This window comes from Pogona vitticeps, chromosome 7 (assembly GCF_051106095.1).
Source record: "Pogona vitticeps strain Pit_001003342236 chromosome 7, PviZW2.1, whole genome shotgun sequence".
NCBI classification, from domain to species: Eukaryota; Metazoa; Chordata; class Lepidosauria; order Squamata; family Agamidae; genus Pogona; species Pogona vitticeps.
In genome coordinates, this window is record NC_135789.1 from 12,677,131 (window position 1) to 12,702,448 (window position 25,318).

A 25,318-nucleotide genomic window follows, 5' to 3' on the forward strand; every position below is an offset into this window, starting at 1 on the left:
GGCTTTGTAGGGGGCCCCCGCCCCGCCCCAGAGGTACATGGTTCTCCCGATGGACGGCAAGGCAGCAATTCTGAGACACCTCCGAGGGATTTGAGCCGAGGGGGCGGACGACAAGACTCTTCTGCCCCCCGAACCCCCAACCCCCCTGTGCCGTTGCCAACAGAAGCACGAGGACCCTCTGAGATGCATGCTTTATCGGCCGAGTTTTTGATACAGCGTGGGGCCAGTCGGACCCGGTGAGTTTCAACCTCCTTCCCCGGGGTTTCCCCTTTCCAGCCACCATGACCGTCACTCCTGCTCGCTTCGAGCCGCTGGCATGGCACGGAAGGGCTGGCAGATGCTGTCCTTTCGGCCCCCAGAGGCCACCGCGGTCAAGAGCGGAGCAAGCTTCGTGGCCCGGGGCGCGAGTGGCTTGCACACTTGGGGGTTTCTGTCCACAGGGGAATTTCAGCAGGAAAACGTACTACCGGCAAACGGGTTAAAGAAGCCGCCCGAGCCGGTGGGTTTGCCAGAGGAAGCAAACGGAAGGAGAGGGGCCGATCCTCGGAGCAGCGCCAGAGGGTGTCAGTTCTGTTCTCAGCGGCTCCCCAAACCCGCTGCTTTCCACGCACCCCCACCCCAGGAAGAGTCCGAGGAGACGTCCAGAGCGTTCCTGGGGCAAGTGCCATGGAGGAGGGGGGGCACCGGCCAGCCCTCCGCCCCGGGCTCAGTGCTGGTGGTGGCAGCTGATGTTGTTCTCGGTGCTTTCCAACACGACGAGCATCTCCTCGATGATGGCCTGCAGGGCCCGCCCCAGCTGCTGGGCGCTGTAGGGCTTCCCCAGAGGAGGCACGTGGACGAAGGCCGAGCGGCCGCGGCTCTGGTAGAGGGACATGTAGTATGTGAAGTCACAGAGGTAGCTGCAGACGAAGAGAAGGCAGGGGAGCAACTCAGCCACGGGGTGGGTGGAGAGAGAATGGGGGGGGGGGAGACACACCAGGAAGGTGGTGCTGAAGATCCCAGCGCCGGCAGGAGCCAGCGATAGATCCCTCCACCTTAAGATCCCTTCCGATGTGGGGCGGGTGGGTGTCTTAAAGGATCGGGCCCTCTTGGCTGGCGCTCCTCTCATTGGGAAGGAATGCCCCCTCCAAGGTCCACCTGGCCCCTCTTTTTCTGGAGATTTTCAAGACATCTCAAAGAACTTTCTCACTGGGTGATAGCTAACCTTGCTCGCTGGCCTTTTCTGTTTCAGACCCACTATTCTTGCCCCCCTAGTCACGGCTGCCCAACCCCGGTTAGCACTGAACAAGAACAGAGCCGAAGCAGCCAACCACAACAGCAGCAACACCAAAATATGGCACCCCAGGAGTAAAACCAGCACCAACACACACACCCAACTACTCTGTTTCTCCCCTTAACTTCCAGGGTGAAAACCAGCCTGTGGTGCCAGGGCGGCTTGCTTCTGTCCCCCCGCCACGCTTCTCCCCGCCCTCTCGCCCAAGCCCCGTACCGGCCAGCGTCCTTTGAGACCGTGATGGTGACGTCCAGCCCGAGGGCGGAGACCCTCTTATGCACGGCGTCCATGTCGATGACCGAATCAATGCACTCGGGGCCTCCTTCAACGCAGCAGTGGGAGCCCGGGCAGAAGCGGCAATTGTCCAGGCCCCGGTAGCCCGCGTTGTGGCCGCATTTTTCCAGCGTCACCGTGGTGGCCATGCCGGAGAGGCCCACGTGAACCACGAGCTAGAAGAGAAAACCCAGAAAGGCTCAGAAAGGGGCGGCCGGCCTTCCACGTTGGAAAAGGCCGAGGGCCTGAGATGAGGGCGGGTTAATCCGGGTGGCAAGGTGACCATCGTAGGGGGGAAAAACAATAACCCCTTCATTTCCACTTGCACTGGATTCAAATCCTGGCTAAATCCGGAAAACCTGAGGCAGCTCACAGCCAGCTCGTCTTTCTCCACATTGCACCTCCCGAAATCCTTTCTCTCCCCACCCCTTTCAGCCTTCCCCCTTCCACAACAGAGCCAAGGCCCCAATCAGGAGCTTTTCCCGGCCTTTTTAATGTTGATATGATGGATGAGAATCAGCCAGAGAAGGGAAACCATCTTCTCCCTGTTGACATGACCAACCTGTACGTGGCTCATGCACGACAAGGACACGTGGGCAGTCACGCAGGGCTATCGGGGGGGGGGGAGAGAACACACACGTCCTGGGCTACCAAACCCCGTGCGGCGCTCCGCGTCCAGCGCTGGCTCCCCTCGCTCCTTACTCACTCACTTGGGGGCTGTGCTTCTTCCACAAGGCAGGAATCAGCCGCTGCACCGCCTGGTACTCTACAGGAATCTCGTAGACGTGGAGATCCACATCTTTGCCGAGGCCGAGTTTTTCCAGTTCCTAAAAAAGAGAAAGCGGGTGGGGGGGGGGAAGAAAAAGAGAGAACTGCGCCCCCTCCGCCCAAAGAGTGGGAAGCAGCACAGTCAACATCCACACACCAAGAAAGGGATATTTTGATCTGGAGGATGTTTAGCTCCGATATCCTCAAATTTGGAAAGAGCATTAAGGACATCAGCTAAATCACAATGCCTTGGTGTTCAGACGTCAGACCCGTTCTGGGAACAAATACTCTCCCCCCCCACCCGAGAATCTCCAGGTAGCGGCACCCCCTTGTGATCTTATCCTTTACCATCTGACAGGCTCCTGTAGACCGTCATCATCCTCATCACCTTAGAGCTGCAGAGCTAGAAGGGACCCTATAATAAATCATTGAGTCCATGGGGCTCCCATGCGGGATTCGAACTCACAACCTCTGGCTCCCCAGCCAGAGGCCTTAAACACTGGAGCTCACCAGCTGTTCTGGACTCCTCTGTGGCTGTCCTGACCCATTATCCGGCCTGTGGCCTCCTCCATGCCGCCGGAGGGACGGCTGAGGATTGTCCACCTCGCCAACCGTTGAGCGCTCTCCTTTCCAGCGTTAGGAGGCTTAAAGCAAACCTGCTACCCCCCCCCCCCGGTTCATGGATCGGGTGCAAAACCCCCCTGTCGGGTGTCCCTCTCTGGGCACACCCGACACACAGCGAGTACAAAAGCGTGCACGCACGCATCATGCACCACAGAGCGCAAGGCAGGCGGTTGGCCCAAAATCTCCTTTACCGTTCTGGGCCATTCCATGAAAATCCGTCGCAAAAAGCACGGATCCTCCCCAGCCAAAAACAAGCCAGCAACCCCACCACCACCACCACCACCACGGTTTTGGCACCTTCTCATTTTGCAAGTGGGGGATTTCCTCAGCCAGCGAGTCGCCTCCCACTCGTGGTGACCCTCCCCGTGAGCGCTCTGCAATGCGTCCTGCGCTCAGCAGCCCTGCTCAGCATTTGCAAACTGAAACGGCATGGCTTCCTTTATGGAGTCCATCCATCTCACATGGAGGTCTTCCTCTTTTCCTGCTGCCTTCATTCCTTCACTGGAAACTTTGCCTGCTCAACACCTGTTCTGGTTGGTCGAGAGCCTCTTATATTAGCCACACTTTTCCAGATAAGAGTGCATTGGACTGAGTGTGCCTCTCTCTCTCTCTCTCTCTCTCTCTCGGCGTGTGTGCGGCTCTCAGCAGATGGCCGAGCCCTCAGGGACCACTAAGTTTTCCCCTCCTTCGCCCCCAGCTGGTGGGGGTCTTGCATCCCAAGTAAACAGAACCACTCCTGATTCTGTTTTCAGAAAAGCCACCCTGGCAGCTTAACTTCAAGAGACACGCAAAAACCTCCTGGGTCTTTCCAGAAGTTGGAATCTTCTTGAACTTTGGGCAATCCAAGAGGATTTTGAATACATAAGGCTTAAAAGTCGAAAAAGGCGGTTGCAAACGGAGGGAAATTCCAATTCCTCCTCCCCCCCCCCAAAGCAGCTGCTTTTACACTCTCTTGCTGGCGGCAGATGCAGACCCCACCTCTTCTCTCCACCCCCCCACCCCCACCCCAGATCAGAATTCACCTGGGAACCAAGGGAAAACATCCAGCATATGTCTGTGCAGGAGGATTTAAAAAACCACACACACAAACACCAAAAAACGAAGGTATCGAGTTGAAACAATTACACCCAAAGGGGGGGGGAACCCACAAATGCAACATGGCGGGGGAGGACCCGCGCACACAGTTGGAGCACTTTCCCGGGTTGTTCTCGGACAAAGTGATCGATCCACGGTTGGGACTCACGGCAGGGAAGGAAGCCCTGAGTTTGAAAGAAGGGGTCCCGATCCCAAGGCTGTCCGTTTGCTTTCCGTTCCAAGAGGCTTCCCCCCCCCCCAAGGTTAAAGATGCCCAAGGAGTTTCCAGGGAAAAGTCTGTAATCAAATCCATTCCAATGCTTTTTCTTCTCCTTCTTTGGCTGCCTTTTAAATTACTCCGCAGTGCAAAGGGGTTCCCATCGGGAAGCGGAGCCGGGAGGGTTCCCGTAAGCCTGGGTCATCCAGTCCAACCCCTACATAAGCAGGAAATCCTCACTTCAGCATCGTCGCCAGGCGGGGCCTGCTGGAAAACCTCCGGCAAAGAAAAGTCCACTCACTTCCCATGGAATGGGTTCCTGTGTTGGATGCAGCCGAGTATTACATCTGTCCTTTTTGCTGCTGCATCGGACCGTTGGCTCATGCTCAGCTTGTCGTCTGCTGAAATGCCTGGATTTCCTCTCCCTCCCTCCCCCCCCCACACCCTCCTATCTGCCTAAACATCCCATTCACCCGCTAGGCCTGAGACCCTAGGCTACAGATCTCTCCAGGCAACACTGTTCCTTGCTGTGCAAGCCCCGCTTAGCTGGAGGGAATGACACTCATTGCAGCTCCAGAGTATAGAGAAAGCAGTTCCAGACGGACGGAGACGGGGAGGGAAGCTGGACGGCTCCAGAGGGGCCTCTCTCGTCTGGTGTTCAGCCTCCCACCGGGGTCAATCGAAAACAGAAGCCCACCACCACAGCAGCCGTTTGTACCCCTCACTCCCTAGGAGCTGATCGATGGAGACAGGGCTTAGATACAGGAGGAGAGGCGGCCAGACCAGGAGACCCTTCACGGCTTGTTATCTTCCACGCAACCCTACTCACAACCGCTGTGGGAAGTTTGAGAGATTGATGCAAAGCAGTTTTTAAATTGCGTACAGTACTTGATAAATATATTACGGTTCTCTCCCCCCCCCCCCCAAAAAAAACAGATCTTGAAAGGAATTTGTTTGGAAGTCCAGCAGGGTCGGCTGCACCCCCCTTCCCCAGCCGGCGCAGGGCGAGGAGAGACACCCAGGAAAAACAAACAGGGATAAACCACAGGGTTTGGCTGATCCTCTGGTGAGCAAAAAAACACACCCATATTGATCCACGTCTGGAATGCTTGGGTTCATTAGCAAAGGCTGGGCCTCGAGGGATGGGTTCAAATTATCCGGGTGACCTCAGGCAAGGAGATGAGGGGAACAGTCATGGGAGATCAGACAGAGAAACTGCTCGGGGGGGGGGTTCCACGGAAGAGAAAGGAAAGGAGATGGGGCAAGTAAGCGAAACCTGCTTTTGTGGCATGCTGGAACCTGTGGAACTCCCTGCCAAGAGAAACCCGGAAAGGCTTCCTTCTTTTTCTCTCTCCTTCCACCAGTGGACAGGTTGGATAATGATCGATTTTTACAAAAAAAAAAAAAAATCAACTTGATTTAATTTTTTTAAGATCATCCCCCCAAAATATTCCAATAAAAATTAAATTCTCTAAATGGTTAAGAAGCTGAGAAATGAACGATTGTAAAGTTGGCGGGAGGGGGAGAGGAATGATAAAAACAAAACCTTTATCATGGAGGAATTTAGATCCTGGGCTTTTTACCTGGCTGGACAGCTCAGGGGTTGAGGCTCTGTGGAGCCAGAAGTGAGAAGTCTGAATCCCCCATGAGGCTTCCTTCAGAAGGGGCTGAACTGGATGACCTCCAGGATCCCCTTCCAGCTCTGCCGTTCTAAGATGATGATGATAAACTGTACAAACAAGAGTGTGGTGCCATCTTGGAAATGAATCCGGACTCTCACAAGGTGAAGCCCATGTTTTAAACATGGATGCACTAAGCCCGGTTGAGTTATCTGTCTCGAAAACTCAGTATTATTTTTCACACCCTCATATTCTTCTTTTTTTTAATTTAAGAAAACAACAACAACAAAAATCAAGAAATGACACTTTAAAATGCAAATAGACCAGGGCAAAAGGAAACATACTTTTAAAACTGGAAAAGAAAACAAAAAAAACATAGTTTTATAAACATATAGAGATTTTGTGTTTTTTTTTTCCCTGAAAGATGAATTCTGTTATTTAAGGTGGTGGAAATACAAAAGTTTTTTTTTTGGGGGGGGGGCAGACAAACTTGTTATCTGCTGCCTTGTGTACCGGTCAAATACAGCAGTGGGAAACATACACACACCCGAAACGTACATGTATGTGTGTGTCTGTGTGTGTGCATGTGTGTGACCGATTCCCTGGCCCCCTTCACAATGGCCGGCTTTGTGATTTTCTAATAACCTTATCTGGTCTGTCTAGACGCCCTGACAGCAATTGTTCCACCAGAGGATGTCGGGAGGGGGCTCTGACCTCACTCCTCACCCGCCCAGGGTGGGTGGGTGGGAGAAAAAAGGGGGTGACCGGATAAATGGGCCCCCGCAGCCAGAATTAACGTCACAGTCCAGAAGGCACACCTGAGGCAGGAAAATACAGCCCCGTGGAAAGGGTTGGGAGGTGGCTCCTTTCCTCCCCCCCTCCAACTCCAAAAAACCCTAATAATCAAGAAAGAAGAACTTCAGAGCGCGCACTTCTGCAAAGCATTCACATGCAGCTGCATGGCGGCTCACGACACACTACTGAAAAAGCCACCTATTTCGAAGGAGGTGCTGTCCCCGAAAACGCCACGGAGCTTTCCGATCATTCTGCAACCGCGTCAGGATTAAGTCGTGGGGTTTCTTCTCCCCCACTCACCCCCTCCACCGTGCCCCACGAAAGTTGAGTTCGGGGGTGTCTGCATTCAACCGAGGAGCCAGACGAGAAGAAATCCTTAAACAACAGAAAGAGGAATGGGGCCGAGGGTCTCCCCAGCGCCATCCTGCCTGCCCCCTCCTCCTCCTCGGCTCCCTTTAAAGCTTTAGGAAGTCGGATAATGCCGGGGATGTAATAAACCATGAGCCCTGCTCGGCCTCCTCTCAAGCCAGGCAGGATTTACCAAGATTGTTTAATTGATTTTTCTTCTATTAAAATGCAGATCACACCCGTCTGGGACTTGGGAACTCAGACACCGGGCTTTGTGTCCCTTCCAGTTCTATGGAGTCCTGTCTGAGACCGGGGATGGGTGGGGGGCACAGGGCTCCCCCTGGCACATGATGTTTGAAGGCAGGCCAAGTCCTTTTTTGTGTGTCTGGGGCTCTCCACCGTGGGGCAGAGAGGAGAGCCAGCCCCAAATCTCTTTTCCACCCCCAACTTTTACATGTGCAGAAAGAAGAGAGAAAAAACTTAGGCCGAGCATGTGCTGCATGGGGTGGAGGTTTTACTCTCGGGAAAGCATTAAGCGAGTGCAGGATATAGTGAATTATTATTAGTGTGTTATTATTATTGTAATGTTGAGTGAACTTGAGTGTGCCTTTTCTAACATGGAGGAAGGCTAGAAAGGCATCTCCTGAGTCCACCAGACATTTTGAAAAGAATAATTCAGTATTTTTAGGTAGGCCCCTTTGCAAAATCAAACCAAACTTGGAAGCTGTCCTCTTTTTGGCACCTCACGAGAAGACCGGATCCCCTGGTGGGGGGGAGAAACCATTCTGCTGGGCAAGGTGGAAGCCAGCAGGAAAAGAGGAAGACCAAAAGACAAGATGGATTGACTCCTTCAAGGCTTTTGAGTTTGCAGGAGCTGAGCAGGGCTGCGGAAGACCAGCTCTTTCAGAGGTAGCTCATTCACCGGGCTGCCAAGAGTCGGAGGCGACTAGATGGCAGGGGAAAGTGAAAAACGATACAAAAGATAGTGCTGGAAGAGGAGACTCCCAGGGCAGTCAAAAGCTAGGGACATTCGGGAGACTGCTCCCTCGGGAGGCAACTTGAAGGCACATAACGACATCTGAAACCAGAGTGGAGAAGCAGACCATAACTGCTTCGACTAACGTTTCCAGCCAGCATGGAGCCCAAAAAGTAACGTGTCCAAACTCTGATTCTACATCAGGGTTCCATCCCCACCCCTGGCGACCCAAGGACCTTTGGGGAGTTGAAAAGGGTCACCTCAAGCCCTTCCTCAGTTTGCTTGCTGGGGCTACTCTCATCTGAGGTACGGAGACCTTATGAATTAACACCTTCCAAAAGGCCCTCTCATTAAACAGCCCTGCTGGAGGCCTTCTCGTAGCTTCCTTTGCCAGAATTTAGCACTTTGTATGAAGGATTTCCCAGGCATCCCAGCGGATGGTTACGTGTTTTGTTTATTACTAGAGAGAGAGAATAGCTTTGAGATGACCTTGTAAGCATCCCTGTGGCTATATATATATTTGAATTAATGTGGTCTAGATTTCAACTAAGGTGGTTTGGGTATCATAAATATATATTTTGCACAGATGACTGGTATTTTATAACATGAATGTATAAACGCGCATAAGCGAATTGTTAGTGGGAGCCTGTGTTTAGTAACAAAACATGGGTTTTGTTTATATTATATTAAGCTTTTAGTGCACTGTGTTTCTCTTGTTTTTTGGGGTATGGTGTTTATTCCGCATAAAAATGGGCCCTTTTTCGGTCACTGAGTTGATGCCTTTAATCATCATGATCCTCTTGGAGGGTACGCTAGGGATCATCGGGTCCAGCACCCCGACAGGGACGCCCAGTCCAAGAAAAAAAGCCCAAAGCGACACACGATTTAAATCACATATGGAACAAAACATTGAGATTTAGAAACAGCCAAGTCACAGACTTCTTTCCTGCATTACCCACTGGGCGGGCCAAAGTCACACCCTTCTCCCCACACGGTGTCAGCTGGGAAATGGGCCCACGTCGCCTTAAAACCTGCTGCTGGACTGCATGCCCCATCCACCTTAGCCGGAAACACCCCTGCTGAAGGATGATGGGGGTTGTAATCCAAGAGCAGCTGAATGTTGAGAGAGCTGAAGTCCGGCACCAACTTTGCCCAGCTTTGCCTTAAAAAGGAAGTTTGCTTATCAAGGTACCTCCCGAGTCAATGTGGGAAGATTTTAATTCATTTTATTTTTAAACACGCAGACGCACAACTGTCCAGTCAATTGACCTAAGGCTGCAGCTTACATCTAAAGCAACGGCTCACGCCCCACGAACACACCTACCCAATTAAACTTCAGAGATGCTGAACAAGGGTTCTGGCATTGGCTGAGTTTATTTATTTCTGAAAAACCATGCAGCAGAATGGCTACTACTTTGATGAATGCTTCAGAAGCCCAAGCACAGAATGGGTTGTTCCTATCTTTCAAACCCTCAACCCTGCCCCTTCTCTGCTGGCTATGGAGGTCTGCTTTGCCTCTCAATGCGAAAAGACACCTGTTTTGTGCAGAAACTCCCCCCCCACACACACACGCATTATAGCTAGGATTTTCCTAGTGAAATCTCGCTTCTCCTCCAGGCTCCGTGAGCCTGGCTCAACAAACTGGTTGGCTTTCAAAAGACAGGAGAGACAGAGCGTGTGTGTGTTTGTGTGTGAGGCCCAAAGCTACACACCAGACAGCCGTCGGCCTGTCCATTAGCTAGCTGCAATTGATTACGGCTGGAGGTTTAATTGGAAAGCATTTGGGGAAAGTATTCCCAGAGCCCCTGACTTAGGAGGAGAGGTTAGGCTGCCAAGCGGTGGGGAGGGGGGGGGAGAGGAGGCAATGCTCTTGCTATCCTCCTGGTGACATTTACACTGCAGTTCCTTGGGATCTCCGCTTCCTTTTGGGATAAAAGGAAAGAGAAAGTGCTCAAGTCTCTAGCCCTCATGAATGCAAGTTAGCTGCATGGGGCCCAGAAGCAGAGGCAGGCAAATCAGGCCCTTAAGCCTGCACCTTTGCCATTTTGTTGGCTAGCTCTCTGGTTAGGTCTCCGGCGGCAGAGCCAGCGGTCGGGAGTTTGAGTCCCAGCAATGCCTCCTGCGTGTAGAGCCTGCCGCGAACTCGCCCTTTCCAACCCGGACTACGGCTCCCAGAAGCCTTCTCCCTGAGCTGAGCTGGCCAGGATTTCTGGAAGTTGTCATCCAAGAACACCTGGCGACCCCCCCCCCACAACCCTAGACGATCAGGAAACACCCGGGAGGGGGAGCCCCTCTGCTGATGGGGACATAAGGAGCATCGCCGACCCCAGCCTGATCATTGTGGTGCTGTTTACTTTTCATTTACTCTTTTAAGTTGGCAGGTTACTCGTGTTTTGTACATCCGTGTTGGTTTTCCTTGGAATTTAATGGAAATGAAAAGGAGCACCTTCTACACACTCGATCACACATCACGCAGCCTGATGGTTGCCACCAGTGGCCCAGTTTGGGGATTCCTTGGGTAAAACCCCACGGCCCCAGCCCTAGTTTCCTCTCAAGCTAAGCCATGGGTCGGGAACCTGAGGCTTTGGGGCTGAACCCAGACCTCCGAACTTCCTCTCCAAAGAGAAACTCTCTCTCTTCAGAGGATTCTGTGATTCCCCAACTTTGGGACAATGTTCTTCCTGTTCTGGAAGGTCAAAATGCCTCTGGCATGGAAATGAAACATCCCCATCATTGTGGGCCCGATCCTCGATGGAGAGAAAGTGCCGAGACATCTCTGAGATTGAATTTGGGCTTCAGACGGGACGTCTTGCCTTAAGCCACTTCTGGCTAAGAAATGGGACAGCATCACCCTCCACCATTAAATACGGGGAGATTCTAGCCTATTTCCCGCCTGGCAAAGAGGAACGCTCACCCGGAGCCCCGAGGAATCCAAGATAGATTTTCCTGTCCATGGAGGTTCCATTCAGCTGCCAGGCGAGCAGCTCCTCACAAACCAGCGCGTCAAAGAGGATGCAAAACATCAACTGCTTCACCCAAGGTGGGGAACCATCGTTCCTTGTGGCAGGAAGTTCCACAAGCTCGGTCAGCCGGCCTAACCGTGGTTCAGGAGAGCCCACTGGCTTTGTAGGATGGAAAGGCAGCAGGGTGGCTTCTGGGCAAGAAGGCTCAGGAGCCACCCAAACCAGCCATTAGCTGAGGAGGCTAGCCTGTCAACAAATCCACGACCGCGGATTTCTGCTGGCCTTGGCGGGTTTTAGCATCTCAAGGCAGACGGATTTCCCCACCATCTCCCCAAGCAGAGAGGGAACAGGTCGCCTCCTACAATTAAACCGGTGGCACCAATTCATCCACCAGACAGATACACAATCGCTCAACGGTTTAGGTCTCTGGCTGTGGAGCCAGTGGCTGGGAGTTTGATTCCCGACTGGGCCCCCTCGTGAGGAGCTGGACTGGATGATCTCGGGGACCCCTTCCAGCTCGGCTGTTCCAAGATGATGATGATGATACTTTTGTCAGGATAAGCAACAGAAGGGAAGCACCCTATTAAGGGGGAGGATTTCCCCTTTACCTTCATAAGGGGCATCTTTTATCACAGAGGCGTGCTCCCCCTACACCAATCCTATGGAGATTTCTTGACCCGATGGCAAAAGCCCGTCTGAAGGGCTCTCTCCTGGCTACGATCTCCATGCTCGCAAAGAGATGTGTCCACATTTGTGGCCCAAAATGATTTCCCCTCCAACAAAAAACATCCCTTTTTTTTTTTTTGCCCTGGTTGCCCACAGCTGAGAATTATTCACCACGGCCGACTAAAGCCAAGCAGTGATTGGTAAGAGGCTGATCCAGATGTGGGCTCTTTAAAGTTTGGTGGGGTTTAGTTGGGCAAACAAAAACTGTTTTGTTTTTTTTTAAACTAAGAGATTTTGGGAAAAGGGCTGAAAAGGGAACGTCTTTTACCTGAACCGCAATCCAGCTGGCGTTCACGGAGTGCTCCCCGAACGGACCAAACCCTGGAATGACAGAAGAAGACTTTCACAGGGTGGCGCCACAAGGTATGGCAGGCCAGCTTCTCCCTCCCTCCCTCCCTCCCTCCCCAACCCTGTCCTGACATCCTTCCCTCATCCCAGCTTTCGCCTGAGTCAGCACGTTCCTGACCGCAAGCAGATTACAAAAGAATTATAACGGGGACCCAAAGGTTGCTCACGAAGTCCAGCCCAGGACAACTCACACCTTGAGCTCTGGCTGCCTAATGACTAACTTCGTTAACCAGGAAAACCATAATTGCTTCCACCCACCAAGAACGCTTCAGCCTTTTTTTTCTTCTTCTTCTTTTGGACCTCGAGTAAAGGTCAGTCCGCTCAAGGGACACGAGATCCCAGATTTTTCATTAACACGACAAAACGGTTTCCTTATTGGCCCCAGAAGAGGCGGAGAAGCAAGGAAGACTTCACCAGTTCGGCAAGAAATCGCGACCACAGAGCTGGCTCTCACTCACGCCAGCAAAAATTGTGCAATGCTCAGATGTGAAAAAAGAAAGAAAGCCTGAAAGTGAAAGCAGGAAGCGGGGGTGGGGAATACAGCATCCCTCTGATTTAGCTCCCATCCCACCAATAATAATAATAATAATAAAGTTTGGGAGCTGTTCACCTGGGTACCTGGTCTCATCCACCTTAGCAAACACACTGAGTTTCTTCCTCTAACACCCGCATCTTACTAAACTGGAAGGCCAAATTTTGCATATTTGTAGAAGGCGCTGATCTACAGGGCAAGGGCTAGTTGAAAGAGGAACAGTTCTCGCTGGGAAAGATTGTCACACTGGGAAAGGAAACACCCGGAGACAGAGAGAAACAGAACCTGTGAAACCAACAGAATTAGCCGACAGGTAAGGTCAGGCTTGCAAAGAAGTCCACAATAAGCAAACTGAAAAAGACACCCGCAAAGTGACAAAACATTTGCTGGCCTGCTAGCCCAGATGTCTTTCCCGTGGTCAAATTGGGGAAAAGTCAGCTTGCTAAGCCCAAAGGCCATCATTTCTCCCTGGAAGGAACCAGCGACCTCCAAAGCTTGTTTCAAAACTCACAAGATTTTAATCTGAGCCAAAGAACACTCCGTGTAGTTTCCCCACCACCACAAGTTCAAGGAAATAAACAACACACATAGGGTACACCGTTTCACAACAAACCTAAGGGCACTCCTTTTCCAGGAGTCCAACAGGTATCTGCGGCATAGCTGTGCCGCCTGAGAGAAAGCAGCCGCCGTCCCCCACGGCCAGCCCCCCATCCGGAGGGCTCTTTTGTGCTCTCTGCTTTCTCCCACCATCGAGGCTGTGGCCGCCAGATAAGAATCCAGTGGAGCCTTTTTCGGAGTCTCCTGGGGTCGCCAGAAAGGCCTCCAAGGGTAATTAGCAGGAAACCAGCTGCTCCCAGCTGCCAGATTTTCTACGGGGTTATCTCAAGACTGAAAGCCAAGTCACGAAGGAGCCCCGTCTTACGCTCTCTGGCAGGGGCTCGTGCCAATGGTGTGGGCACCGAAAGGACACCCTCGCCCTTAGAAAGAACATTTTAAGGAACACACAAAGGCGTCCGGGATGCGCTTAAAGGAGCCCACTCCACAGGTGTGCAAGCACCGAGCGCTACCGAGAGAACACCCGGCCGCTTGCCTTGAAGGCTCATTTTGCCTCCACAATGGGGCACCATGCCTGGCATCCCTTACTCTGCCAAGAGACCCAACGGCTCCACCAGCTCCAATTAAGGCCACGACAGCTAGTTGAGAGAGGGCACCTCCTCTCCTGCCGCTGATGGGTCAAGGCAGGTGGCATGGGTGTCACTCCCCAGCGCCCTCCCTCCCGCAGTCCAGAGCGCGCTCCCCCACGGTCTCTTCCCCCACCACCTCCCATACACAACACTTCTACCCCTTTTGTGTCTCAACAAGCCTTTTCAAGATGGGGCCTCTCGTTTCTGCGAGCGCACGTCACCCGCCGCCCCTCCTCTCTCGGGCACAGCTGACTGCTTCAGATCCCCACCAGCGGCTGAAAAAAAAACTTCAGACAGCCGGCAGCACAGGTCTTGTTTTTTTTTTTTCTTGTATGTTTGTTTCATTTTGGAAACAAGCGTCAAGAGTTCCCAGGAAGGGATTGCAGGATTTTGCTTAACTCGGACATCAGAAGAACTGTCTATATTCCGGGCATCCTCTCGCTGTATCAGTCTATACATACAATTTAAGGAAATGCAAGGAGTGTTCCTCTGGCTTTAGACTTTCAAGCTCAGCAGTCTCAGTTTCTGCAGGGAACACATAATGTTCTCACACGTGTGTGTGGGTTTAGCAGAAGGACAAATCCGTTCCCCACTGCTGCCGCCACATCTCTGTGGAGACCCACTTCTCAGGTACAACGGCATCAGACTCCAGGGAGCTTTTTGGAGGGGGACCGGTAAGTCAACCTCCCTTTCATATAAAGCAGCCAAACCAAGCTCAATTCTGACTTTTAACAACCACAATTAAAGCTTATGAAGTTAAAAATGGTGGAAAGAACAACACCTGGAGACAAAAAAAAAAACTGCCATCCACCCCGTTTAATGAATACCACTTCCCTTAAATTGTACACGTCACCACAGAGTTCTAGAGATTGCACTTCGTAGACAGCGCTTTAAAGCCTAGCGCTGAAAAGTTCATTTTTCTAACAGCAACTTGTAGATCCAGCTGCCGGCATGGCCTCCAGCAGCAGCAGCCACCATCCTAAGGGCGACTGGGGATTCAGTGCTGCAGCAGTCCCAAAATAAAGTCCCTTTTCAAAGTGGCAAGATTAACTCCCACAACATCCAAGGAGGATTTCTGGCTGTCCCCCACCGCCACCCCTCTGAAAGTACACACTCCGCTTCCTTCAAGTCTTTGCTGTACATTTGATGACAAAACATGTCAAGGGCTTGGAAAAGCGAAGAAAGAGAATCAGGGGTTTAGGGATACGTGGAGGGGAGGTGCTGCTTATTCATTGGGTCGAGTGGTTTAAGGCACTCCTACCAGGAGCAAAGAGCAAGTCAGGGAAAGGAACACGGATGAGAAAAGAAAAGAATCCGATTTAAAGGTGAGAAATGGAAGTGGAGCCAGCAAAAAAAGGGGGGGGGGGTTAGGTGTGTTGAGTCAGGAGCTGGAGCAAGCCCAGGAGAATTATGAGACAGGCTGATTAACAGTACACCCCACTATTAATTAATGTAACGAGGCAGCTCTATGCGGTATGTTCCTGAAAAGTTGGGGAGAAGGGAGTTCAGCACACATTTCAACCCCTGGGGAAAAAGTGCACCTAAACGTTTTGTTTTCAAAGGAAGAGTTTTAGGAGGAGAATTAGACAGGGCTAATTAACACTTCCCCTCCTCTATTAATTCATTTAACGGGGTAGTTATTTATTCCTGAAAAGGGAGGGAGGAAGTGAAGGTAACAGCAACCATTCACACACGGAAAAAGTGGACCTAAAAAGTTTTTTTTTAAGGGGGGGCGGAGTTTTGGAATCAGAGTCAACAGGAGGCAAACGGGATAAAGGATTCTGCAAAAGAAAGCGGCATCAAAGGGCTTTCTCTTTCCGGGGGGGGGGGACAAAAAGCAAGGGGGAACCCAGGGAGGGGCGCGCGGGGGGAGGCTTTTGCGGGGGGGACGGAGTCCCTCCCTTCAATGCGTTCCCCCCCTCGGGCATCGTTCCGCCCGCCCGCCACGCATGGCCTTACCCGTGACCACCACGGGCCGCCGGGGCTTCTCCATGGCTCGGCTCCCTCTTCTTCCTCCTCCTCCTCCTCCTCCCCGGCCGCCGCCGCCGCCGCCGCCACCTCCTGCCCGGGCCGCTGGAGGCGACTGACTGAGCGGGTGGCGCTCCGACCCGCGGAGCGCCCGCAACCCCTCCCACTGAGGGGAGGGGCGTGGCGGCGAGGTCTAAGCCCCGCCCATCCTGGGCCGGAGGAGAACGAAAGGAAAGCAATAGAGGCCTAGAGCGTCCACCACCTCCCGCCTGAGTGTTCTTAAGCCAGGCCCCGCCCACCGTCGGGAGGAAGAAAAGGAGGAAAGCGAGCATGAAGTGAAAATACCCCAAATAATGTACACATATTCACGATATAATTACCAGAACTGACCATTAGAGCGAACCAAAGATGATGCTATGCATAGAGTTCACTATCATCTGCAATTTTTATTATCTGCAATCGGCGTGGTTGCAAAAACTCCCACAGTAACTCGTTACAAGCAATGAATTCCTGATCCTTCAGTCGGCTTCCGGACTCTTTACGCCGGTATTTACGACACCCACCGCCGTCCTCTGCTTTACGGCCGCGGCGGGGGCCTCCCATTGGACGAGCTGAGGAGGACGCTGACTGGCTGGCGGGCTGAGTCGAAAGCCTTCACCGGGCGGAAGTCGGGCAGGCGGAAGCGGAAGTCGTGAGAAGGACGGCGCGTTGTGGTGGCGCTTTGAGCCAGAAGGATGGTAAGCGACGGGGCAGGGAGTCCTGACTCGTCAGGAAGCCCTCCTGGAGGGGGGGGACACTGGGGGGGTGGAAGGGTAGCGGCCTTAGCCTGCCACCCAGTCCTGGGCGCAGGTTTACTGGGCGGGTGGGGGTGTTGCATTGAACACAATGGGCTTACTCCTGGGTAAAGGTGTCCCTTGCTTGCCAAGGATCGGGGCCATGGCAAGCAAGGCTGAATCAGAGCTTGGGAAACTTGTCCTTTTTTACTACAACACCCAGAATCCTTGGTTTTGGGGACTACAATGCCCAGAATCCTTTTTCAAAAAGGACTACAAAGCCCAGAATACTTGGGGGGGGGAGGACAGGAACGCCAGAATAAAAAAAGGTAACTTTCTCTCAAATAGATGGATTTTTCCCTCAGACAATACTAAGCTTTGCTAACTGGTGCATTCTGGGTGTTGTAGTCCCCCCAAAAAAGGTAACTCCCCACCCCCAAAAATAGATGGATTTTAAAGCCAGACAGCACCAAGCTGCATGACTCATGAGTAAGGCCTCGCTGTAGTTGATCCGGAAAAGCTTATTATGAGAGTAAAACCCAGGAAATGCAGGTGATCCACAGCTGTCCGTGAACCGTTGTGGTTGCTTTTGTTGTGAAAGTTTATTTATGGTATCTGGCACGTTTCTGAAGCAGCTCCTTGTGTTGGCTTCCTCTTTCAGCTTCCACTCTCCTTGCTGAAGACGGCTCAGAACCACCCTATGGTGAGTGACAAGTGGCGGCGGTAACTTCTCTCCAAAACCTAATACTGTACAGTGCCAGTTCTTGGGGATGAACCTGTTTTCATAACATCCTCAGGATATTACAGTATTTATCTGAAGACAAAGGATTTTTGTTGTTCAAAAGGGAGTGATGAGGAGCCCAGGGTGGTATTCTGGTTACTTAACACTGGAGAAGGGCTCTGAGCTTCCTATATTCTGTGCACCTGCTAAAAGTTAAAACCTTTCCTGGGTGTCCCTGCAAAATATAGCTGTTTCAACACAGTCTGAGTTTGGGCAAGACCTTGGTGGGTTCACTTAGGGAACTGGAAAGAAGACAAGCTTTCTAGTCCTCCAGAATTATTCACCAGGCAAGGTAAAGGTTCCTCTTGACATTTAGTCCAGTTGTGTCCAACTCTAGGGTGTGGCGCTCATCGCCATCTCCAAGCCGTAGAGCCAGCATTTGTCCGTAGACAGTTTCCGTGGTCACGTGGTCAGCATGACTAGACATGGAATGCCGTTACCTTCCCACCGAGGTGGTACCTATTTATCTACTCGCATTTTACATGCTTTCGAACTGCTAGGTTGGCAGGAGCGTGGATTCGATCTTACGACTGCTGGTCTTCTGACCTTGCAGCACAGAGGCTTCTGCGGTTTAACCCGCAGCGCCGCCATGTCACCAGACAAAAACCAGTATCCTGTTGGGTTTCTGGGGCTGTCCGGCTTCATGAGCCGAGGGCCTCACATCGGGCCCGGAGTTTGGGATTGCTTGTCTTAACTCCCACTCTCTTTGCCCAGGGAACAGTTCTAAAGAACTCCAAAACTACACATATTGGTAATTTTTGGGTGATCCAATAAAAGTGTCGAGCAAGGGGTTGGACTCGAGGACTTTCTAGGCCCCTCTTCCGATGCCATCCTCCTGGGATTCTATGGTTCTGCAATTCTGTGATTCTGCAGTTCAATTGCCCAAGCCTTAGAGGGTGCTTCCTGGATGCAGTTTTGCAGTCTAATAAGAATGATACAAGGGGGGGGGGAGGAATGTGAACATCTGGGCCTGCATAGAATCCTAGAATCATGGAGTTGGAAGGGACCCCTAAGGCCCTTGAGTCCAACCCGCACTCAATACAGGAACCTAAATCCAAGCAGACCTCAACAGGTGGTTGTCCAGTTTTCCCTTGAACGCCTCTAGCCCCCCATTCCCCCATCGACAGCTTGGTCTTGTTGTTCCAGCTGGTGGAGCTGAAAAATGGGGAAACTTACAACGGCCACTTAGTCAGCTGCGACAACTGGATGAACATCAACCTTCGGGAAGTCATCTGTACCTCCAGGGTAAGCTCGATCCGCCCTGCTTCTGGGGCCCGATTCACAATGGCCAAGGATAGATGGAGGGAGACCTCAGGAAAGGGTGGCTTGAGTTTAATTTACTACACTTGCTGTTTGCCTGTCGCCCACGAGGTGGCGCTGGTGGGCTTCTTCCTGGAGAGGCCCAGCTATTTCCTGAAGGCAAGACCTGGACGGAAGTTAAGGGCGAGCTTTCTGATTGGGTCCCTTTGTTCGCCTTTTCCAAAGGAGACCAAACCCCTTCTGGTATTCCAGCCTGCTTGTAACGAATTGATTCAGAATGAGAGGTTCAAGACAAGAGGCATCATCAAATGGCACCGATAAGGCGCCGAAACCATACAGGAAAGGGTTTTCCTCTTCCCTCTCCCTATAATTTTAAGGGGCAAATATTTACATGGTTTAACCCAGTTTTCATAAGAAACTAGTAGTGGCTCCCTGAGTATAGGAAGTTAGTCTGACTTGCTAAAATTTCTGGCACATAAACGTACTGGAATACTCTGCAGGCAGGCTGCTTGCTTTCAAGGAACCTTGAATTTCTTATCTATTTATTTCGTTGCTCTCCTGGGTCGTTTGAACCTGCTGCTTTGGTTCACAGCTCTTTGTAAAGTCCTGTTTTTTGTCCGGTTTTGAACCGTGTTGGTTTTATCATGTTCTCACAAAGAGCGGAATCGGTGAATCAGAACAGCGGGGCTTGTCAGAAACGAACTATTCCAAGCGTTCCCGAAACTTTCCAAAAAGTGGTTTTCGGTAGGGGGAGGGAGGGCATCCTGGCTGGTCTCATTTTACGTCACTTGCTAAACCCGTTTGCAAGACGGCAGCTAGTCCCTTGAGCGCCGTCACCGGTACAGTTGCCAAATCTGAAATCCCAGTCGTCTTTCCAGGGTGGATCCCTTCGTGGTGCCTGTTCAGTGTTCATGTGGACTAGTAACTTAGCTTGCTCAGCTGCCTGATTCTTTCCTCTTTCTCTCTCTCTCCACTTGGGGCAGGATGGAGACAAGTTCTGGAGGATGCCGGAGTGTTACATCCGCGGCAGCACCATCAAATACTTGCGAATCCCGGACGAGATCATCGACATGGTGAAGGAGGAAGTGGTGACTAAGGGCCGAGGCCGCGGTGGGATGCAGCAGCAGAAGCAGCAGAAGGGCCGGGGCGTTGGTGGCACTGGGCGGGGTACGGCCAGGCCTTTGGGGGGGCTCTGTACACTGGGAGCGGGAAGGTGTTGGGATGGGGGGTTCCCCATTCGACGCCGGCCGGTAGGTCTTGAGCTTCCCCGGCGTGACATACCACAGTTCAGGAGGGATGGGTGTGGGGCCGCCAAAACCCTGCCTGAAATCTGAAATCTTCAGCCGCATAAGGGGATTAAATCAGAAATAACAGCAAACAGGCCCAGTTTTAATGCAACCCCCCCCCCCCCAAAGAAGCTGAGTTGGCAACGGCTCAAGACGAGGCTTCCTCTGTTGTTGTGCCCAGATTTTAGAACTCCCTCCCGAGGGAAGTCGGGCTAACTCGTCCCTGCTGGCTTTTTGATCAGTCGCCAGGCCTGTTCTACCATCTGGCTTGAGTTATATATGTATTTTTTATTGGCATTCATAATTGGTTTTCAACTCCCACCCATCCCCCCCCCTTTTTTTAAACAGAGTTTCGAATCTTGTCATTGCTATTATTGCAGATTATATATAAAGGGGTTGCAGATTATGATATATCCCTTTTACACGGTTTGTCAGCTTGATCCCTTCATCCCAGGATAGCTCAATGGCACAGCTTAACCAAGCTCCCTCCCTAAATAACCATCCAGATAGCTCCATAGTTTTGGCCGGAGGTTGAGGGTTCGATTCATCCGCTGTGCTTTCTTGATGGGGGCTGGACCAGAGGAGCCATAGTTAAGAACCATCCGAGTTCGCAGGTAGCAGGCCCTCTTCCCTGCTGGTTTGCCGTCTTGATTTAATGAGCTTGAGAGCTACTTAACAGACAATACTTACATATACTGGCTAATTAACTTGGAAGGCCTCAACTTGGCTTTCTGAAGATGTTAAAAGGACCGCTGCTGAAAAGCCGGCTTGGTAAGCTTTTCGAATACATGGCTGTCACCAAGGGAAGGTGTGCAATATTTATTTCTTTATTAACCTCATTTCTATGCTGCCTTTAATTTTTCCCCGAGGTGGTTTCCAAACGATTAGACAAAAACAGAGGCCATTAAAATTCCAGTAAGATGTAACCGTGGAGGAAACATGGGAACCTATCATAATACTGGGAGGACAGCTCATTTTAAAGAAGTTTAGAGCGCTCTTTAAAAAAGAAAAGAAAGAAAAGCAAACTAACGTGTTTGACTAGTCCTTTTGGGAGTAAGATGGCCTACAAGCACAAGATTTTTTTACCTGTCTGGATGAAAAGGTGTGCCTGCCTCACCTTGCCTTCTGTCTCCATCTTTGCTGAGTTGCGGCGGGGGGAAGCTTACAGGCAAGGGGTGAAGGGGGGGTTCTCCTGTTGGTCTCCACCCCTGCTTCATCTCAGGGCCTTGTGATTCTGCTGCCTTTCCCACCCTTCTTTCACAGGCAAGATGCCTTAATAACCTGCAGAAGCAAAGCCTCTGGGCAGTGGAAACCTAAAAGGGGAGCCTCCACATCCCCCAGCAGTCAATCTGTGTGTTGCCTAGAGAGCATTTCCTACTAGACATCCAGAAATTGCTGGGAGGAAATGGAATCAAAAAGGCTTGGTGCCTGTTTTTAACTCTCCAAAAGAATATGGACCATTCCACAGCCAGAACCCTCATGGTTTGGGGATAAGCTTCGCAGAAATATCCCGCTAGCCTCTGCCAGCCTCAGGGAAACTTGGTGGGATTGGATCCTTTTCAGTGGTGCTGTGTGATAGATTGGCCAGAGCTTCGGTTTAGCCAAGGGTCCTGCTCAAAACCTGCCCTGCTTTTCTCTCCTCAGGCGTGTTCGGGGGCCGGGGCCGGGGCATCGCAGGGGGCAACCGAGGGCAGCCGGAGAAGAAGCCCGGGAGGCAAGCCGCCAAGCAGTGAGAGCCCCAAGACGCCCAGGAGAAACCCTCAGACTCAAAAACCACATCCCTGGGAGAAGCTGGGTCTCCAGTACCATGAAAGAAACTTTAAATTGTGCCCTCTTTTTTGTTGTTGTAGTATTTTTTTTTATTGGTTATGTTTCGTTTCGTTTTGAATGCAAAGCCGGAGTTTAGACACGAGAGTTGGGGTATCCGCTCATTCTTTAGTGTAGACAGTTTCACTCTGGCTGGGACAAACCCCGAAGGACCTTCTGGGTGTCCTTTGGGGGGGGCTGCGCTTCGCCCTGCTCGCTGGGTGCGGAAGATGCCTCGACGAAACGTCAGGACAGATGAGCAGCACCTCTCCTCGGTTCGGTCACGAGGGCTGGACTCTTTCAGATGGACTGACTTTTTCTTTTAAAACCGAATCCTCTCACGAGAAAGGGAGGGCTTGCCCGTGCCGTGGTGGATTTGTGGAAGAAGCCAATGCCAGACTCCCCAGTCTTGGCAGCTGGGATCTGTGCCAGATGTTTTGCCCCCACCCTCACTGTTCCAAAAAAAAAAAAAGAGGAATTAAATAACAACAACAGTCGTGCTTGGGCTCCATGTTTTTGTATTGTTTAAACGAGATCTCTGGAAGAGTAAGGCTGTGACCTTTTTCTGAACGGGCATGTCTCTAAATCCACTCCTTTTCTTTCATGCCCAGGGTTCAGAGTCTCCTTGGCCTGCAGGAGTTCACTTTGCACTGGAAATAAACCCCTTTTTTCCTGTAATCAGCCAGCGGTTCCTTCTTCCTCTCGTTTAGACCAGGCCAACAAGCAGGAACAACATGGTGATGTGGGTCTCTCACCAAGGTGAGGTGGCTCTAGTTAGTTAGGAAATACCACTGGGAGATACAGTAGAGACAACACCGCCATGGCGTTTTTAACATTTTATTGGCGTGACCTAAGAAACCTTGGCTAACATTGAATCCACTGAGATGTTTTCTAAACATATGTATCTATTTTATCTTTGCTCTCTATTTCTTGGGGTGATGGGTTTTGTTTTTCAAGTGCCTCTGGAGCATCCAGGTGGGGAAAGCCTGTGGTCATCCCAGAGGGTGGCCCTGTGCTGGAGATCAAAGTTCAGAGTTAGGGAGTCAAAATCCCACCTCATCAGAAGGACACACGTCTACCACTCGCCCCCCGGTCTGCCCCCCCCCCCAAGTTTTCTCATTTCTTCCGTGAGAACTCTAGAACACGATGCTCAGGTTGGCAGGTGTTCCCTTTGAAAAGGGCATCTCAAAACCTAGCAAAGTCCTTCCATTCTCTGCTTGGGGCTCAAAAGCAGTGGATTTTGGAGCTGTTTGAGTGACAGCTGAAATTAGCTTTATTTTTTATCTATCTCTTTTTTTTTTTTTTTTTTTTTTTTTTTTTTTTTTTTTTTGGCAACCAGAGTTTCTTTGGCCAGCCAAAGAGGAAGGAGATAAACCGAGTTAAGCAGAGCGATTCTGCAGCCTGGCAGGAGTCTTGCAATGGGTTGGCAGGCCTCCTCCCGGGGCTCATTTCTTCATTTTGTTTACACCCTGCCTTCAGCAAGCGCAAGGTGGGCCTGCGGGGTGCCTTTCTTCCTGATGGGCCTGCGAGGTGGCTGCTCTGCACCCTTGGCCAGTCGATCTTCTGACACTCTCAAAGGCGGACGTTGCCAAAAGAGACCAGGGCGGCCACCTTCGAAATCCCAGGAGTTCCATATTGTAATGTGTTGCTGGTGAAGCTTTGGGGTGGTAAACTTTCGGAAAGGGGAAGGGCGCGGAAGCAATAGGTTTCCTCCCTGACCCACGGATGGCAGGAGCGCTTGGACCTTGGTGCTGTTTCCAGGGAGGTGTCATAATCCTCTTAAATTTTTGGAGGTTTGCTTTAGCACTTCCGTTTTGTGCTCAGAACTAGAAAAAAACCCAACTCTCTGGGACTACAATCCCCAGTACCCACCTCCCAGCATGGCCAGGGGATGATCCAAAAAAAAAAAAAAAAAGACAGTTGTTTTAGGAAGTGCATACCTGTGTTGTGGCTGGGAAGGATGGCTTCCCCTGTTTCTCTGGGTTTTTTTTAAAGCTGAAAAGAAATATGTGAAGTTTCCTTGGCTGTGGGGTCTCGGCCAATATTCTTTCTCCCTTATTCCCCATCTAACCCTTTGGTTGGTTTCTGAGCTTGTCACTGTAGCCTGTGCCAACCTGTTGGTTGGCGCTTCCCGGCAGCCTGGTGCAATCCCCATCCCGGCTGATCCCTTCCCTCTGCCATCCCAGTTGCCCCTTCCACCTCCTGTGTGGGCAGCCGGGGTGCCCACACCTGGGGCCACCGGCTGGGGAAGGGCATGGCTCCGTTCTGCCCTAGACCGAAGTGACTCACTCTCTCCTCGCCTAGAATAGCTGCTCACAAGGAGGAGGTGCAGTATCAGCAGCCCACATGCTTCAAGGCCTGGGCTCAGCAGCTAAAAATATCCCTGGCTCACACCTTTCCCCCCCACCTCCTCCTCTATTTGCATTCGGAGGTGTTTCCCCCCCCCCAGATCTTTTCCCCTCTGGGTGGGTTGTGGGCATCCACCCCCTCCTGGGGAAGAAGTCGTTCAGACTCTGAATGAGTTAGGCTTTCTCGTGAAGGCAGAAGATACCCCACCAGGAATTAACCTCTTTGCAGCTGTCTTGAAGCCGGTTTTAAAAGCTGCTTGGGTCTCCCCCTGGAAACGAAGGAGAAACATTCACCCAGAACAAAATCATTCTTGCGATGTGTTTGTGGAACGGAGCACTGTCCCCAAACCCAGCATCGGGCCATTTTCACAACCTGTGCGATGTATCCTTTTATTTCTGTCCCGCTGTCTTCCAAAAAGGAGACCCGCAAAATCCTACGGAAAAATTCCTTTGCAAAATGAATCCTGTGGGATTCGGCAGCTAGAAGCAACCCATTAGAATCCCTTGCTGGTTCTTTTTATGTAGATCTGTCTCTAAAATCTATCTGTCTATCCCTCCATCTGTATCTATATCCCTATATTCATGTTCCCGCTCGGAGAGATACAGAAGCAAATTTCCAGAGACTTTGGCCTGTGATGTAGAAACACATGGTTCAGAAAGCCCGGCAGGCACATACAGGTTCTCCTCTGGCTTCTCGTGGACATATATGTGTGTGCATATGTTTAGACATATATGGAGGCACATCAAGATATATAAATGCATATGTAGATAAAATATATATTTAACCCTGGGGACAGGTGTCTATGTGGTGAGCCCAGGGCATGCCTGGGCCGCATTCCAGAGACGACGGCTAAGAATAGCTGGCTGGCTGTCCCGGGAACACGTTTTCACCACAATGAGTCAAGTGTTGATCTGACGTGGCTCTTTGGAGCCGAGGGGGATTGATCAGGTGAGAAAGGCGAAAGCAGCAGGACCCTGACCTGACATATTCTGGAAACAAAAATATACCTGGAATCCCACAATGTTGTGACATCAGTCAAAGGGTGGACATGGTCTGCTGTCTGTGGATGAGTTTGAAATATTAGTAAATGTACTGATGCAATGCATGAAGACTAGAAACGCGTTGGGCACGCATTGGAAGGACCGGTGAATGAGTTGACCTCCCAAGTACCCTTTGCTTTTTCCCACCCTGAATGTCTCATCTTCCAGCACTATCTCTTGTTTTGTTTTGCACTGTCCCACCCTAGTTGCCTCCAACTTGTGGCGATCCTATGAACGAGCGACTTCCAAAAAGCTCTCTCCTCAACAGCCTTGCTCAGCCCTTGCAAACTCAAAGGTTGTGGTTTCCTCTAGGGAGTCAGGCCATCTTGCATTGG

The 25,318-nt window shown here is 51.4% G+C and overlaps 2 protein-coding genes across 3 annotated transcripts; one reads left to right on the forward strand and one right to left on the reverse strand.

The window, feature by feature from the left end:
- Positions 1-558: 558 nt before the first annotated feature.
- Positions 559-15,839, reverse strand: PGPEP1 (pyroglutamyl-peptidase I). 2 transcript variants are annotated; one of them, XM_072977859.2, is made up of 5 exons: positions 15,680-15,839; positions 11,925-11,977; positions 2,257-2,373; positions 1,490-1,722; positions 559-899 (listed from the first exon to the last, which is right to left on the reverse strand). In XM_072977859.2, exons 1-5 carry the CDS (start codon positions 15,711-15,713, stop codon positions 707-709), a joined length of 630 nt encoding a protein of 209 aa, XP_072833960.1. In that variant the 5' UTR covers positions 15,714-15,839; the 3' UTR covers positions 559-706. The 2 variants fall into 2 exon arrangements, with proteins under 2 accessions (XP_072833960.1, XP_072833961.1); XM_072977860.2 differs by lacking the exon at positions 15,680-15,839 and having other exon boundaries at positions 2,253-7,018.
- A 432-nt stretch (positions 15,840-16,271) lies between these two features.
- On the forward strand, positions 16,272-22,091 carry LSM4 (LSM4 homolog, U6 small nuclear RNA and mRNA degradation associated). The gene is made up of 5 exons (XM_020781059.3): positions 16,272-16,425; positions 17,123-17,164; positions 18,389-18,487; positions 19,486-19,669; positions 21,433-22,091. The coding sequence occupies exons 1-5, from the start codon at positions 16,423-16,425 to the stop codon at positions 21,519-21,521; spliced, it is 417 nt and encodes a 138-aa protein (XP_020636718.1). The 5' UTR covers positions 16,272-16,422; the 3' UTR covers positions 21,522-22,091.
- Positions 22,092-25,318: the final 3,227 nt, after the last annotated feature.

Excerpts from the sequence above, each read along its gene's own strand:
- PGPEP1 (XM_072977859.2), bottom strand. The coding sequence starts at position 15,713 with ATGGAGAAGCCCCGGCGGCCCGTGGTGGTCACGG. Across the intron at positions 2,374-11,924 it reads CCAGCTGGATTGCGGTTCAG|GAACTGGAAAAACTCGGCCT; the intron begins GTAAAAGACGTT and ends TCTCTTTTTTAG. Across the intron at positions 900-1,489 it reads GTCTCAAAGGACGCTGGCCG|CTACCTCTGTGACTTCACAT; the intron begins GTACGGGGCTTG and ends CTTCGTCTGCAG.
- LSM4 (XM_020781059.3), top strand. Across the intron at positions 18,488-19,485 it reads AAGTCATCTGTACCTCCAGG|GATGGAGACAAGTTCTGGAG; the intron begins GTAAGCTCGATC and ends CACTTGGGGCAG. Across the intron at positions 19,670-21,432 it reads CGTTGGTGGCACTGGGCGGG|GCGTGTTCGGGGGCCGGGGC; the intron begins GTACGGCCAGGC and ends TTCTCTCCTCAG.